General features: G+C 41.6%; 1 protein-coding gene across 1 annotated transcript in view; it reads left to right on the top strand.

The window, feature by feature from the left end:
• ankrd50 (ankyrin repeat domain 50) overlaps nt 1–16,714 on the top strand; it is a 37,330-nt gene extending 20,616 nt beyond the window's left edge. The window contains exon 4 of the mRNA XM_053323831.1: nt 11,089–16,714. Within this exon, the coding sequence (XP_053179806.1) occupies nt 11,089–14,630 (3,542 nt within the window). The 3' untranslated portion in view covers nt 14,631–16,714. The remainder of the gene's footprint in view (nt 1–11,088) is intronic.
• The last annotated feature ends 377 nt before the right edge of the window (nt 16,715–17,091 follow it).

Raw genomic sequence — 17,091 nt, 5'->3', positions numbered from 1 at the left:
TAAAGTTTGAGGAACAACCTTTAACCAGAGGGCCATTTGGCAGAGAAGTCACTGGACCAGAAGTCTGCTTTGATGCTTTCAAGATTTTTTTAAAAAATAAGTCAGGATCCCCTTTGAAGAGAAAAACTTAGTTTCTGTTGTCTTTGATTTGTGCTTAATCCCCCAGAGTATGACGCATACTATCTGCATCAGTTGGAATGTTTGTAATGTCTTTTCTTTTTTTCTAAAAGAGATGACTTTCCCCTAGAAACAAAACTCTGAATTACTCTTTCCTTACTCAACTGTTATTCCTTGTGTCTGTCTCACACTGGAATGTGCTTTGGGAAGTTTTCAACACCTCTGAGACCGAGCAGGAAGAAGGAAGCATTCTCACTTCTGCAGCAGAATGCCTCATTCGCATCCGCTCAGCTAATGCCTCACAAACAAAGACTGTTCTGTTTGGAGGAGTACAAGACATTTGCAGAGTATCCCTATGGCTCCCTCACTTTATGTGGTCAGTGTGTTTTGATTAAACTGTATCTTCCTCTACTGTCTCAGACTTCAACAATTCAAAAAATGCTTGAGATGTAAATAAGCGCCGGGGTTGCTCTGAAAACTGAAGTTGAGTCTATCTGCAGCAGCGCTGCTTCTTCTTCATGTCCCAAATGACAGCAGACTTATGAAGAAAATGTTGCTTTTCCTGCGCTCCCCCCGTCTGTGTGCTGTGCTACTGTAAGGCTATGATAGGGGTAGCGGAGTGGAAACACTTCAGCAGCGATTTTGGTTGGGAGCCGGGTAGAATGTGTGCCAATTTAACAAGGCCTCCGGCAGAAGGGGGAGAGCGAGGGAAAGGGGAAAGAGAGGGCGGGATGGAGGTGGGAGAAATGTGTGTGTGTGTGTGGGGGGGGGGGGGGGGGTTGGGCATTTAAATAGAAACAGCCTCTCAGACATGTCTTTTTTTTTCATCAGCGTATACCCCAGTCTCATCATTTTTAGTATACTGTATGTCTGATAAAGGTGATCATTTCTCAAAATTGGACATATATCAAAAATCTGCCCAATTTAATATAACACAAAGCAGATATTTGATTTATTGTTTGTGGGTTTGTATTGTTTTTCAAAAATGTAGCTTTATTAAATTAGCCTCATCATTGGTTCTCATTAAAAAATACTGCCTTATTTCAATCATAATCCCCCTCATAGCAGTTGATTCAGCCTAGTGTGTGATCTTTTTATCGTGTGGAGGCATCACTGAACTGTAATGGCTACCATCTGCCCAATTTTGTTTATGGTGCATGCTTGTCAAAGTCACAGTTTCTCAAGTATTAAGTATATGTGGGCGTTCTCCTAGAGGTGGCAGGGGGTACTGCGAGGGGTACATGAGAGGATGTCTGGAGAAAAAAAAGGAGGTTGGACTTTTTAAAGCACCAGAAACAAATTAGATGCTGCAAAGCTTGAAGCACCGGGTGGCCTGACTTAGCTCAACACTGATATATATACTGAATATAATGATATTAGCAGGAGTAAAAATGTCTACTTCTTGTGCTTTGCTAATTACAATACACATTGCCTTCAGTGTTCACCTTGATTTATTTCTTAGCCCTTGAACTTAGAGCTGGGTGATATGATCGACATCTCATGTCTCCATAATGAAACCAATCCTTCCACATTTTAATTCAATGAATAAATAGTTAGTCTGTTCTCTCCCCCCCCACACACACACCCACCCACCCACGCAATGTCTATCCATCCTTTCCACAGATTAAATTACTCTCCTTGGGTTTTTACTCAGGAAGCTTTAATTGCTCTTACAGTAATGTAATAAGTGTAGTTGTCGTCACCTCAAGTTCGTCACCTGGTTCCATGTCAAGAAAGAAATAAGGTTTGGGATTAACAGCATTTAACTGAATCTGAATACAGCTACAAATCTGCTTTTATAATTACGTGAGCTAAGTTATGAAAATGTTGACATTCAAGTAGCAGAAACTCTTTTGGGTTGCTTTCTTGGAGGAGTAAAAGCACAATGACCATGAACTGCAACTTAGCCGGTTAGCGTCTCATGGAAGTTCTTTGTTGCATCTAGTTCCCCGTCTCTGTCTCTCCACATTTCCTATTATCTCTGCACTGTCGTCTAAAGTTAAGACATAAAAGTCTTCCAAAAATAATTATGTTTTTGAAAATAAATCTAGTCTTATCAGCCAGATCTCTCTCTCACTAGTTAGCTGAATAACAACCTAAAACAATAGAGGCGAGGAAAAAATACTCGATCAGAATCTTTATCTTTTGTCAAATCTGGGAGTTAAAAGGCATTTGTTAAGATCTGAGATCATCAGAGTGAGCAGAGTATTGCCTCTCAAATCTCTCCTCCTCTGTGGAAGCATCTCGTGACTAATCCGCAAACATAGGAGGAGGTAGATGACAATGATACAGCCCAGTATAAAGGAAACACAAAACAAAACCGCGTGCAAGCTGTACTTAAGATTTTGAGAGAAAAGCCAACATGAGCGAGGGATGAGGAAGGATGGAGAAGGCATGGATTTGTCAACTGCAGTGCCAGTAGTTATAATAATATAGTATCAGCATGCTGCTGGAGCCGTGAAAGATAATAGCTCCCTTAAACAACCACATTCCTGCTCTGCAGTGTTACAGCAAGTTCAATTAGATTGATTTCCACTTTCCACTATCATAAAATACATTATTATTTGCATTCTTTTCCTTATTTCATCCTTAGTTCTTTCACTTGGTCACAGGGGGCAATGGGCAGACATTGGGAGGGGGTGTGTGTGTGTGGGGGGGTGGGGGGTGTTATACCAGCCAAAAACTTGGAAAATAGCCACACATACACACACACACACAAAACCACACATAAAAGCCCCTCTTATTTATGAATCACAGCTGTAATTAAGATGGTTATATTCCTGGCTCAGTCTGAGGAATGTTACAGGAGCATGTGGCCACTTTAAGAAGACATTTATCCTGTGAGGCATTTTGATGGGGAAGGTTTACTCATTTCCTTCCCAAGATGACACATTTGCTCATGTTTGTAGTCTTCTTTTCTTCTTTCTTTTTTTTAACCCAAAAGTAATCAGTTGGTGGGCTTGCATACTCCATAGTTTATAGATAAGTCATTACAAATTCCTCAGCTATTGTATAATAAAAGCTACACTTTCAGGAAATTGTGTGACTCTGGGGTGGGTCTGTGTTTTTGTTTCCTGCTCTTTGGAGGGTGAGTTAGGCCACCCTAGGAAAAAGGATCTGAACCACATCTTCCACCTCCACTGTGCCCACTGTGAATGGAGCTTTCTTTACCCAAGCCCGCCAAGAGACAGAACTGATTTACCACCGATGATCACAAAATGAAAAGAGCAGGCCTGTATAAAGCGTGCGGCCTCCTCCACCTCTCAGAGCAGCCCTTTGTCCCTGAGGCCCCCGCGGGTGAATCTGACACAGGGCACGGTCGTTTCCTCCGCAAAAGGTCAACAAAACTCTTAACATCTTCTTGTATGTGTTTTTTTTTTTCACTGTATGGTTTCTTTTTGGGCAAATGCGAGACCTCACTGGCAGGACCGCGAGATTTTCTGGTCCGCTTACAACACAAACACAGTCGTAAAGCAGCGAGGACGGTTTATTTCTTCTCGGCCACGGAATGCTCCCCGAAGAGAGACAAAGAGCTCTCTGCTTACTGACTCCACCAGTAAATGACATTTCGCGGCATCTTTTAAGACGATCGCAATGTCTGATTGCGACAGATGAAATTTGCAATTCAACAATGAAACAAAGGGAATCATTTTATGAGGGATTAGATGCCAAAACTGTTTTTGGTACTAAAGAGACAAGGAGATCTAAGGTACCTTTTGAAGCAGAAAATTAAAAGGTCTTTTATTTTGTTGTTTTGAAGGATTTAAAAACCAGAACCAGTTTCTATATTTGGGAGAAAAAAGACTAAATTGCACAAGATTAAACCACAAGAAGCACATTCAACAAATATCTTGCTACCAAAACACAATAAAAGCCCTCTCTCTCTCTGTCTTCTCTTTTTAGAGGTTTCGTTATTGATTGTCTCTGAGTCTTAATGCCCGGGTAAAGGGAGCAAAGGACGACATATTTAATTAGCTTACCCCCCCTGTCCTGAAATTGGCTTACAGAGACAAGCTGATTTATGTCCATATTCATGTACGAGATGTCGTCTGTGAGGCTGCATGTTGAGCCTCACTTTGGATGAGTTGAAGACCATAATCCTCGCTGAATACTGTAATTTACCACCGTGCAGTCTGACAGCCGGGCAAATTACAGGTCTACTGTGTCTGTATCTATAACACCTTGGGTGCTGCACTGCAGTAACATGATTCTGAACATGGCGGACGAACCGGCTGGCCTCTTTCCTTCTGAGGTGATGCCCTTTGGTATGTGGCATGCCCCTGCCAAATTTTTATAGATTTGAGATTTTTTTTTTTTTTTTCAAGGCTGTGGGTACAGAGCAAGACATGTCAGTTTTTGCTTTAATTGAAGGGTATTTTAATCAAGTCTTAATTTGACTTCAGTTAGAATAAATGCAGTGGAATTCCTGGAACGTTTTCACCTGGTTTGGCTGCAGGGGTAAAGGGCTCCAAAGTAAAGACGGGAGTTTTTTTTTATACCACTCTGACCTGCATGCCAAGGATGACTTTGCAAGTACCTGATTCCAGAGCACAGTTGGCTGCCGCAGCTTTCCTCACACTGAATCTGCTGTCTGGACGTTTCCCTGCTAGGCCAAAACAGTTCCAGACCTTCCCAGCACTGCATGTTGATAGCAGATAATGGCTTGTTTGAATTGATGGCTAATAAAACATGACTGACATGCTAGACTGAGTAGTTTCTTGTGCAGTTGAATGGAAACATGTGGCGGCACGGCTTAAAAAAAAAGGTCACTTGGAGGTCAGCCAGTGTAATGATGAACAAAAACATGAACCGAAATTGAGGAAATGTGATCCTGTGTGGGGCAGGAACTCCCAGGAGTACAAGAGCTTATCGCCACCCTGAAGACCTAAAGTGTTGTATACAGACAGGTGACAAATGAAAGGAAAAGCTAGTATAAAGTGTCTTTTATAAGGTCCATCACGTGTCACCAGAACAGCTTCAATGCTTCTTGGTATTGATTCTACACTCTCTGAACTCGACTACAGGGATGAACACCATTCTTCCAAAAGATGTTACCTCATTTGGTGTTTTGATGATGATGGTGGCGTAGAGCACTGTCTAACATGTCAGTCCAAAATCTCTCACAGGTGTTCAGCTGGGTTGAGATATGGGGACTGTGAAGGCCATAACATATGATATCACATCATTTTCATACTCATCAAACCATTCAGTGACCTCTTGTGTCCTGTAGATGGGGGCTTTAATTCATCTTGGAAGAAACCACTCCCATCTGGATAGAAATGTTTCATCACAGGATAAAGGTGATCACTCAGAAAAACTTTGCATTGATTTGCAGTGACTCCTAACTCTAAAGGGAACATCTGGATCCAAACCACGCCAGCAAAAAATGCCCCCTACAGTATAACAGAACCACCGGATCCCCTCACTGTAGGGGTCAAGCATTTTTAGCATGTACCGGCTTTTCCTTTAATTTATCATTTCATTGGCTGTACAAGTCCTACTTTTTCCTCCGATTACAACAACAGTTTGAAGTTAATACTATTTATGTTGGTCCTGTTCAATCTGTGTATTCCTAGTACGGGTGGAAAATCTTAACACTCTGTTATTTCAGTTCTCTGTTTGAATTTTTTCACTTGGATGAAATTTCCAGTTCTCTGTGCAGCTGCAAGAAGCTCCATGATATATAGTGACAACTCTCTTAGAGTAGATCTCCATTAGAGGAGCCACTGAGTGAAGGCATACACTTGTGACCAGGTGCACTCCCTCATGACTCAGCCTCTTGTCACCATGTTAATGAGCCTCTGTCATTCAAAAGCATATGTACCTTTCACTTTTTCCCCTTTTTATTGTTAGAATGAGATTTGGTTTATTTTCATTTCTGCAATGCACAGATCAGTTATCATATGATAGATGTATCTTTCATTTTTTTTATGCAGGTGATTTTTATAGCTATATCGAAATGCACATTTAAAAAAAAAAGCTGAGCCATTGCTATAGTTGTGTTGAATGTATTCTTGCTTGCCCCACCCCACCCCCCCTATCTCATCAGCCCTGCTCAGTTGCACCACAACAGGTTTGACTGGAAGCCCTTTCACATCCTGTTTGAAATTCAGCATGAGGCGTGTTTGGGCAGGAGTGTTTTCATGTGCTTTGCCTCAAGCGTAACATAAATTAATTGTTAAGGTGTAATAATTTCAGTGCCTCGCTTGGTGGTCGTTTAGTATGGCAGGAAATATACAGTACATATAAAATGTAGTCGCTAAGCTGAAATGATTTTTTCTCTCGTAGCCGTTATCATTGCACAGTTGAATTAGTTCTCTAATAGAGTCAAAGTCTGTTTTTTGTGAATAAGTCGTATGAATCCAAGACGAAATAGAAAGCGTTACCTCTGTTCTTCTCTTAAAGTAGAAATTATAGTGTATGTAATCAAACAAGAAGCTTGACAGTATTTTTCAGAGATTAAATATCAGCACCGTTTTTCAAAGGCCTGTTGTTTGCAGACCATTGGAGCTGACTCTCACCCACATACTTGCGTTTAGGAGGTTGGCGCTCTCATGTTTTTTGGAACCCGGGAACGCTGCAGCTGTCGAACAGACGTTTGTAGAGCGCGGGTTTACTGGAGAGCGCGAGGAGAGGGCAAGCAAGTCTTGGGTTTCTGTTTTCTTTATGGATCCGATGACCTAAGATGGTGTCTCGCGAAGAACTCGTCGAATCTGAGATGCTGCCACTCATGAAATCCCAGGGTTGATGAGCTCGGACCTCGTAGTTCCTCTACACACACACACACACTCCGCTGCCTCGTTTGTCATCTGAAAAATTAATCTAGAAGGCAAACAGTCCCTCTTTTGTATGTAGGGCTCTGTCTCTAGTGGCTGGTATCCAGTTCCATAACGAGCAGCAGCTGGCTCAGAGGCCTGTACTCGGGAGCCGCATCCCTCACCCTGATGAATGTGTCATTTGTTGCTTGTTTAGCAGTCGCTATTGTTCAGGCCCTAAATCATCCCCTCACATTCACACACATAAATAGCCTGAACATACACAATATTATCCAGCCAAAGTTTGTGTAGTCCGCTCATAAGGTTGCAAAAAAAGAAACGAGGCCTCCATGACTGTTGGCTTTCTGGAAAGACAGAATATTGTTCTTGGAAAGTATTTAAACATTTGTAGCCAACCAGAGTTCTTGCATTCTTGTATAGTACTTAATAGTAGTTCCTGTTACACCACAGTCATCAAATACAGGTTGGATGTCTCTCCCCCTGTGGTTGTTTTTAGTGCTTTATCTGCAGGAGTAGGGCAGTAATAATGCCATGACTTCACAATTGACATCCAAGCCTCATGAAGTGATGTCTGCCGATGACTAAAGTGGAAATTGTAGGTCATCTTCCACCATGTGCAGCAACTGAAAGGAAAAGCTCTTTTTTTTTTTTTTTTTTTTTTGGTGTGTTCTGCTCTGACTAGACTTACTTGTTCTATTCTCCTTTTTTTTCTGGCTCATAGAAATCGAAATTGATTTAAGAAAATTATTCAGGCAAGTGCTTTATTTCATGGTGGCTGCAGTCAAATTCTTGTCTCCTCCCTCCCTCCTCCGGCTTTTCCAAGTCACTGTATCTTCATAATTGGTGTGTCAGCAACCGTGGAATGTAGGAGAAACTGTTTATCATAAACTACAGCACAGAAGTATTTTTTCTTTTGTTCCCCAGAGAAAATATTCATGATAGAGAAACATCTCCAGAATTGGGCTATAATGCACACTCTGTTTTTCCTTTTTCCCTCAGCGAATAGAACAAATCAAAATCAGCATCGAGACAAAATATTAGATGTCACACAGCTGAAGTCATTGGCTGGATTTTTGTCTTTTTTTTTTTTCTTTTTCGGCCCACTGAAGTTTTTTAAGGTCCTTGTTTTTCCCCTTTAATGGCCTCTTCCCCTTCTAAGCTAGAGGGTTTCCTGTCCCAGCTGGAGCAAACCCAGACTGTCCAAAGAAGGATTGGGTCCAGAAGGAGTAGGAGGAACAGTCAGTGACATCAGAGCATCAGAAAGTCACACACAGACTTGGGACCACATCAAGCATACAGTGTCTGTGTTTAAACATAAAATTGTAAATTAAATTTGATACTTTTATGATGCGTTCACTGAGAGTTTTAAAAAAAAAAGAAAAATACAAAGAAAAGGGGAAGGAAACCCGTACACCCATCTAGTCAGACATTCAAGCTAAACAAAAGAACATTAAGCTAGTAGAGAAAAAGTGAGAAGGCCTTTCATGATAGCGTGATAGGTTGAAATTTGATCTTAAATGCTTGAAGTATGAGCCGGAGGAGGAGTGAGTACACAGAGAACAGGAATGCACATTAGGATCATGTAGTACCTTCAAGTGTTTCTGCATCTTTTGATATAAACCTGAAAGGAACAATCCCCATAACAGCTTATTACAGCTTTCCCTGGGATCCTGTCAAAATGAGAAATCGGTCTTTGTTTTGGAGTTAAGGTTTGAAACGTACACAAAATCTTTAATGGTTTTTAGTACTTAAAGGTAGAAGTGCTTGAGTTACAGTTACTAAGCTGCATCTCACTTTGTGTCTGGCTCTTGCGATGTGATTGACTCCTCCAGGACTGGAGTGGGAGTTGGAACAAGAAGTCATGGAGCCGGAGAAAATGGGGTGAAGGGAGGGTGGAAAAAGCACACAGAGTGGTGAAACAATGACAGACTGAAAGTGGGTTAGGGTCACTGAGTTGTTGTAATGATAGGGCAATTATACAGTATAATGATGGAGAGTGATACTTAAGAGCTTTATTAATTTAAACCATTTGCACAGCTGCTCCTTCGCCATACATTCAATTACAACTATAGACATGAATATTCAGAATAAGTAAAATATGGATTGTTTAAAAAATAATGTTATTGTTCTTACATTATATCTTAGGTTTTGCTGTAGTTTAAATTCTCCATATAATCCCTGTTACAATAAGGTTATTAAACATCAAAATTGACTCACTGCTTTCCCAATATCAGCAGTTCCTGTCATATTTTATGCTAGGTAATTTAAGTGCTTTAAAATAATTATGATAAAATCAGGTTTCTCTGATCAGTCAGTTTCAGCTATGTATTAAAGGATATAATGAAACAAACAGATTCTGAAGTGTGGATGCCTTATTTTCACACATTATTGTGAGGCAGCGTTAGGGGAGGTGTGCTTATCTTAGACAAACTCAGAAGCAGATGATAACGAAAAGCCATCGCTCCTTCTGTTTACCGCAGTCCGTTGTCCAACTGTCAGTACCTGCTTGGGAACTCTTGTTAAATTCATCATCAGGTTTGTTATCTGGCTTCCAGGTGTGGTTACCAATGACCTTGTGTGGTGTAAGATTTCACAGCCTTTTCTACCCACACAATAGCAGTCAGATGAACAGAGGACCGCCTCAGGCTTGGTGACAGACTCTGATTCATTTTGTGCACAGGGAAAAGTTGTATAATCAAATCAAATTATATAATCAAAGCAGGCATAGTTGATGGTTACTGACTGGTGCTGAATTCTATAGATTTTTCTTTTTCATTCAGCACATAAACATACAGTCAATGAGGAAAAACATTAATTAAAACCGTACTTTAAAAATGCTTGTAATGTTATTTACTCCATGTTCAGTCTGGCATGACGTATATAACTGCACCTTTTGTTAGGGAGAAAAATGTAATTGCTTATCCCATAGTAGGAGGTCTGTTAGTCATTGAGAAATACAGTATGTCAATAACACTGAGTAAACCTCTGGTGACTTTTTTATGTCCCAGTCACCCCGAGAACCATGGGAACTGTAAATAAAAGTATGCAAAAATGCTCTCTTCGCCCACAGGCTGCAGGCTGCACAGACCATGAACAGATTGTTTTAACATGGAGGAAAGTTCACTTTATGCCCATTAGCAGAGGCCATTACGGAGCCATTTTTCCATGTCTTGGAGAGGAATTCACAATAAAGATCATTCATTAAGACCTACTGCGATAATTTCTTCTGTCAGAGGGATTTCTAAAGGTCTTTGCCGGGAGCATGTAGCATGTCAATGAGTGGGGCACTGGAGAGATGTTTTACAGACCATTGATATGCTACAGGCATGGAAATTATGTCTCCCTTGCTATCCTCCATGTTGATTCTTGTACATCTTCAGCTTTGCCTCTGCTGATGAAGCTTTATAGCCTCTACAGTAAATTAACAGGTTGACTGATAACATGAGTGGGTGTTAAGTTAAATGACATGCTATTTTTTCCCCCTCAAGGTATTAAGGTCTTTTAGACCTTTTATTTCTCTAAGGGGAATACTGCTTTTATTTCTTCTTGAGGTTCGTTTTGTGAGTTTTCACACTTGTCATGTATTTATAGGAAAGATATGGATAAACAGCAGCGCATACATATGTGCAATATATTAAAATGTATTCATTATATAAGCTGTGTTCTTTTTGAAGTATTTGTTCTTTCTTCTTTTCTTGTTATTTGTGTAAGACACAATGTAGTGCGCTAATTGCCTTGATTTGTTTTCCTTAGTCCTTAAGAGGCTGAATTCATAGCAAACGCCTGCTGATCATGTCTGCCGCCAACACCCAGAAGGGTTATGCTCTCAATTCCTCTGAAAGGTTTTATTTTAACAACATGGCTTTACTGTTAATTATCCTATGCCTAAGGAAATTAAAGGTTGGCTTAACCTAATTATCCAAAGGTACAAGATCAGTGGATAAATACCGGGTATGGTCTCAAGGTCGAACTTAAGATAATGCCTTTGGGGAACTGTGGGAAAATTAACATTGCTCATCATCAACTAGGATTTTTACAACTACAGCTATCCATTTTCAAGTTCATACTTTACATCTTTTCATATATACTGACTGAAGTTATTTTTGAATTTCCTTTTTTTTAAATATTGTAGATCTTTACTACATGGTGTGCATCTGACATCAAACTCAGCTTATGTTCATTTGTTTTCTTTCAGGATTCCGCAAAATCAGCCTTGATGATCTGCGCAAGGCCTACATCGTCAAGGATGTTCAGCAGTACATCCTCCACAGGCTGGATCAGGAGGAGGCCCTGAGGCAGCACCTGACCAAGGAGACAGCTGAGATGCTCAACCAACTCCACATCAAAAGCAGTGGCTGCTTCCTCTACCTGGAGCGTGTGCTAGACGGCGTGGTTGAGAACTTTATCATGCTCCGCGAGATCCGTGACATCCCTGGCACTCTCAATGGCCTCTACTTGTGGCTCTGCCAGAGACTATTTGTCAGAAAACAGTTTGCCAAAGTCCAGCCCATCCTCAATGTAATCCTGGCAACTTGCAGGCCACTCACGGTCAAGGAACTGTATCATGCAGTCTGGACCAAAAACATGACACTGACTATGGAAGAGTTTCAAAAAAAGATGGACATTCTCTCCAAGTTGTTGGTTGATGGCCTTGGGAGTACTAAAATCCTGTTTCACTACAGTTTTGCAGAGTGGCTACTGGATGTGAAGCACTGCACACAGAAGTACTTGTGCAATGCAGCAGAGGGACATCGAATGCTGGCAATGAGTTACACATGCCGGGCAAAACAGCTCAAACCACTCGAAGTGCAGGAGTTTGCACTGCACCTTGTCAACTCCAATCTGCAGATTGAGCCATTTAATCTGGCTCTTTGGATGGTCTGGAATGGAACTCCTGCTAAAGACTCACTGACCACTTCAATACCAAGAGAACAGGAGGTTCTGCAACTTTTGGTCAAAGCTGGAGCTCATGTAAACAATGAAGATGACCATGCCTCATGTATTGTACAACAGGCCCTGGAAAGAGAGGACTCAATACGGACATTACTAGACAATGGGGCATCTGTGAACCAGTGTGATTCCAGTGGGAGAACTCTGCTGGCCAATGCTGCATACAGTGGGAACCTTGATGTGGTCAATTTGCTCATATCTAGAGGAGCAAACATGGAGCTAGAAGACAACCACGGACAAACGGCACTTACTCTTGCTGCAAGGCAGGGCCATACCAAAGTGGTCAACTGTCTAATTGGCTGTGAGGCCAACATAAACCACACAGATCATGATGGATGGACTGCCCTGCGCTCAGCAGCATGGGGCGGGCATTCAGAGGTTGTATCCGCTCTGCTTTATGCTGGTGCCAAAGTGGACTGTGCTGATGCTGATGGAAGAACTGCTTTGAGGGCTGCTGCTTGGGGAGGTCATGAAGACATAGTGTTGAACCTTCTTCAGCACGGAGCTGAAGTTAACAAGGCAGACAATGAAGGAAGAACAGCTCTCATTGCAGCAGCATACATGGGACACAGAGAGATTGTTGAGCATCTCTTGGACCACGGAGCCGAAGTTAATCATGAAGATGTTGATGGTAGAACTGCCCTCTCAGTTGCTGCTCTCTGTGTTCCTGCGAGTAAAGGCCATGCTTCTGTTGTGAGCCTTCTGATCGACAGGGGAGCAGAGGTTGACCACTGTGACAAAGACTGCATGACCCCTCTCCTTGTGGCTGGCTATGAAGGACATGTGGATGTAGTCGATCTGCTTTTGGAAGGCGGGGCCGATGTGGATCACACAGACAACAATGGTCGCACCCCTCTTCTTGCTGCTGCATCAATGGGCCATGCCTCCGTTGTCAACACCTTACTTTTCTGGGGGGCTGCTGTTGATAGCATCGACAGTGAGGGAAGGACTGTGCTGAGCATTGCATCTGCTCAGGGTAACGTGGAGGTTGTCAGAACTCTGCTGGACAGAGGTCTGGATGAGAATCACAGGGATGATGCAGGCTGGACCCCTCTGCACATGGCTTCATTTGAGGGCCACCGCCAAGTTTGTGATGCCCTTATCGAGCAAGGCGCTCGTTGCACAGAGGTAGATAATGATGGTAGAATACCGGTGATATTAGCTGCACAAGAGGGACATTACGACTGTGTGCAAATTCTTCTGGAAAACAAGTCATGCATTGACCAGAGGGGATATGATGGAAGGAACGCTCTCAGGGTGGCTGCACTAGAAGGCCACAGGGACATTGTTGAACTGCTGCTGAGCCACGGTGCTGATATAGATTACAAAGATGCAGACGGGCGCCCAACACTCTACATATTGGCACTTGAAAATCAGCTGGCCATGACAGAGTATTTCCTTGAAAACGGAGCAAACGTGGAAGCCTGTGACACTGAGGGTAGAACAGCCCTCCATGTGTCCTGCTGGCAAGGGCATGTTGAAATGGTGAGGCTGCTGATTAACTATCATGCTGATGTGAACGCCTGTGACAATGAGAAGCGATCTGCCCTCCAGTCTGCTGCATGGCAAGGCCACACAAAAGTTGTGCAGTTTTTGATAGAGAATGGCACACATGTAGATCATACATGCAACCAGGGAGCAACAGCACTAGGCATAGCTGCTCAGGAGGGCCACATCGACGTTGTGCAAATACTGCTTGAAAATGGTGCTGACCCCAACCATGCTGACCAGTTTGGACGGACAGCAATTAGAGTAGCAGCAAAAGGTGGCCATTCAATGATCATAAAACTTCTGGAAAAGTACGGGGCATCAACTCTAAATGGCTGCAACCCCTCACCAGTGCACACCATGGAAGAGAAAACACCACTGTCTGTGACTGGTAAAATGCAGTCCCTCACCATCAAATCAAGTAGTTCAGGCAGCACTGGGGCAGGAGATATGCAGTCGTCTGGGCGTGGTCTACCCAATGGACCCGTCCACGCTTTTAGTTCGCCATCAGAATCTCCTGATTCCACAGTAGATAGACAGAAATCCTCCCTTTCAAACAATTCCCTCAAGAGTTCAAAGAACTCTTCCTTGAGAACCACCTCATCCACAGCCACAGCACAGACTGTGCCTATCGATAGCTTTCATGGACTGACGTTCACAGAACAAATCCAACAGCACTCACTGCCTCGCAGCCGGAGCAGACAGTCTATTGTGTCACCTTCCTCCACGACTAAGTCTATCGGTCATCAGCCTCCATCTCCATCCAGTGACTTTGACTGGTCTCAGTTAAAACCTGGTCTCAAGTCAACAAAGGGAACGAAGCCTGGAAACGGGACATCAAATAGCAAAGGAGGACTGGGAGACAAGAAAAAAATCAAGAACAGTGGATCAACCCAAGGTCAGGTTCTGGAGTACGAGATGACCCAGTTTGACAAGAGGATTGCCCTCAACAAATCAGTGCCGAACATTTCAGTGAAGGATCCTCACTGTAAGATAATGATTGGTGGTTCAATTCAGCAGGAAAGGGGGCAAAGCCAAGATCAGTTCTTTATCCAGCAGCAGAGCCTTGCTGAGAAAAAGAGGAATGGCATCATGACCAACCCCAACTATCATCTACAGGGTAATCAGGTTTTTCTGGGTAGGGTATCAGTTCCTCGGACACTGCAGAACAGAGGCCATCAGGATGTTCTAGAGAACTATCCTATAGGGGAAACTGAGTTAAGCCTTAAACAAGCCCTGAAACTGCAGATTGAAGGATCAGACCCCGGGTTTAACTACAAAAAGGAGACTCCGTTATAGCTGGTAAGAGATACTTTTGAAAATAATCCTCCTATGTGCTGTTGTTGAAGTACATTAAGAATTTGTCTCAAAGTTGAAATTGAGGTCAGGGTGACAACACACAGGCAATACTTTGTTTTTTCTGTTCATTGACAGTGGCTAATATAGAGGCTAATAAAGGACTTTTAGTTGTTACTGGATTGCACTCAACAGAACCGTCATTAGTTGGATTTAATCAGGCTTGCATGAAGAATGCCTCAATCTGGATAAGCAGACTTTTTTCCTCCCAAACAAAACATTAGCCCAAATCGTTCCTATACTGTTTCAGATGTCTTGAATGCCATTCATCATGCAGACATTGGAGGGAATGTGCCAAAGCAACAGTTTTCATCTACATAAAAAAAAAATACTAGATTATTTTTTCATCAGTGGGAGACCTCAAACCTAGGGAAGATTGTTGATTGCTGCCTAAGGCTTATGTGAACTGATACTTCGATGTGCCTACATCTGTTACAGCCTTCTTCATGTATTCATGCAAACTATCATTTTAATTTAATGTAATGCTATTTAATAAACAGTGTATGCACTTTTAAAAGAGTAAAATGACAGACATGCATTTGTTCTATTTACTTTGTATCCCATCCATGTTTTATCAAAGTAACTGTTTGAGAGAAACATACCAATGCTTTTTTATTATTTTATATTATGTTTGTTCTGTCTACTTTTTTCACACTGACAGCAATGTACCACTGAGTACATTGTCACAAACCAGAGGACATAACAGTAATTAACTGATGCCATGGTATGAATTTAAACGCATTGATAGTCTGCCTTCCTAGAGACCCCAAATAATCTGTGTTAACCTTGACCAGTGTGCTAAACCTTTGTTGTGTGTAATATGTTAATAGCTATGGCAATTTACTTCACAAGTATATACAAGCATATTTATTTTTGGAAAAAAGCCACTTTTGCTGTATTTTGTGTTGCATTACGCTCTACCATGGTGCTGTGTTCAGAAGTTGCCTGCAGTTATTTTTGGACTCCCAATTTTGTTGGCTTTGTGCGTTGTGTATTATTACAAATATCTAAGAGGGAGGTTCACTGAAAATGTAAAAAAAAAAACAAACAAACAAAAAAAAAGAGAGAGTTCATTTTATCCCTATGGGATTTTTTCAGTTGTTCGTGTGTTATGTTTTTGTGTGTGTGCATAAAAATATTTAAATAACTCATTGTGTACCGTCAGCAAAAGTTTGGTGCTAAGCGCAGCGATTTCAAGTAAAAGCAGTGATTTAAAAAAATGCATTTGTCTGCAGAGTTACATGTATAACCTACTGCAATGCAAGAAACAAAATCCAAGCTTTGTCTCCTTATTGTCATGTGGTTAATTTTCAGTAATTCCTGCTGGATTTTTCAGGGGCATGACACAAAACGGCTCAAAAAGGGTTCAGCCATTAAGACAACTCATAGCTGTGGATGATGTTGTTTGAAATGCAGAGTTGTAAAGCCAAAGTTGAAACAACTGTCCCACCTCCTCCCTGTGATAAGCTGAATATCAGCTCAACAGGACTTAACCCCCGCGGGAGATGGAGGGAAGGAGGTGCTTGACTGTGACTCTGAGGGAACCGAAACATCTGTTTCTCATGAACTGTGTGGAGCTGCGTTAGCGTTTACAGGCTGTGTCATATTTTTGCAGGCTTTTCATAATGTTAACAGTGAGCTATTTTTTGCCAAGAACTGGGATCGGGGGGAGTAGAAACCTATCGCATGCACAAACACTTATAAGCCCTAGTGAAAGCTCTCAGCTCTTCAGTACAACATTAGCTCAAAAGTATGCCATGAAGGGTCAATAGAAGGATTCAAGGCAGGATCTGGTCTACAAACAGTGTTGGAAAACATAATGTATAGTCTTATTAAGCAGTTATCTTGTTTGTCTTGACTGTTTTGTCTGTCATCTTTGATTTGACTGTCAGTGATTGGATTGTAAATAGCTTACAATGTACATTCAACTTTCATTTAAAAAGAATTCCTGTATTATATGAAGTGGAATTTTCTTCTGTATATTAAAGTGCTTAATAAACATATTTGCTTTACTGCTGAAAACTAAATCTTTTGCAATTGCATTTATTCATAATTATGACTGAATATTAATAAAACATATTGCAGAGGTATGATGAAATATAAGTTAATGTCTGGTATCTGAAGTCATTGAACATGATTTCTCACTTCCAGTTTTAGTCGATCAGAAGTGCAAAAATGTTCCTATACTAAAACAAAGGCTGATTGAAATATCTGGTAGGATACAGAAAAGCTTGTGTAAGCACTGATGCTCCATTAACTCTGACAAAGTTTGCATTTTTTGAGGATGAATAATGAAATAGCCAGCAAAACGCAACTTTAGTGACTGAGGGGGAAACGGCAACTACCAGATGTTGACAAATCTACATTGACAGTGATTATTTATGCTCAGATCTATGCATTCCTG

This window comes from Scomber japonicus, chromosome 8 (genome assembly GCF_027409825.1).
Source record: "Scomber japonicus isolate fScoJap1 chromosome 8, fScoJap1.pri, whole genome shotgun sequence".
Classification (NCBI taxonomy): domain Eukaryota; kingdom Metazoa; phylum Chordata; class Actinopteri; order Scombriformes; family Scombridae; genus Scomber; species Scomber japonicus.
This window is presented reverse-complemented; position numbering and strand designations above follow the sequence as displayed.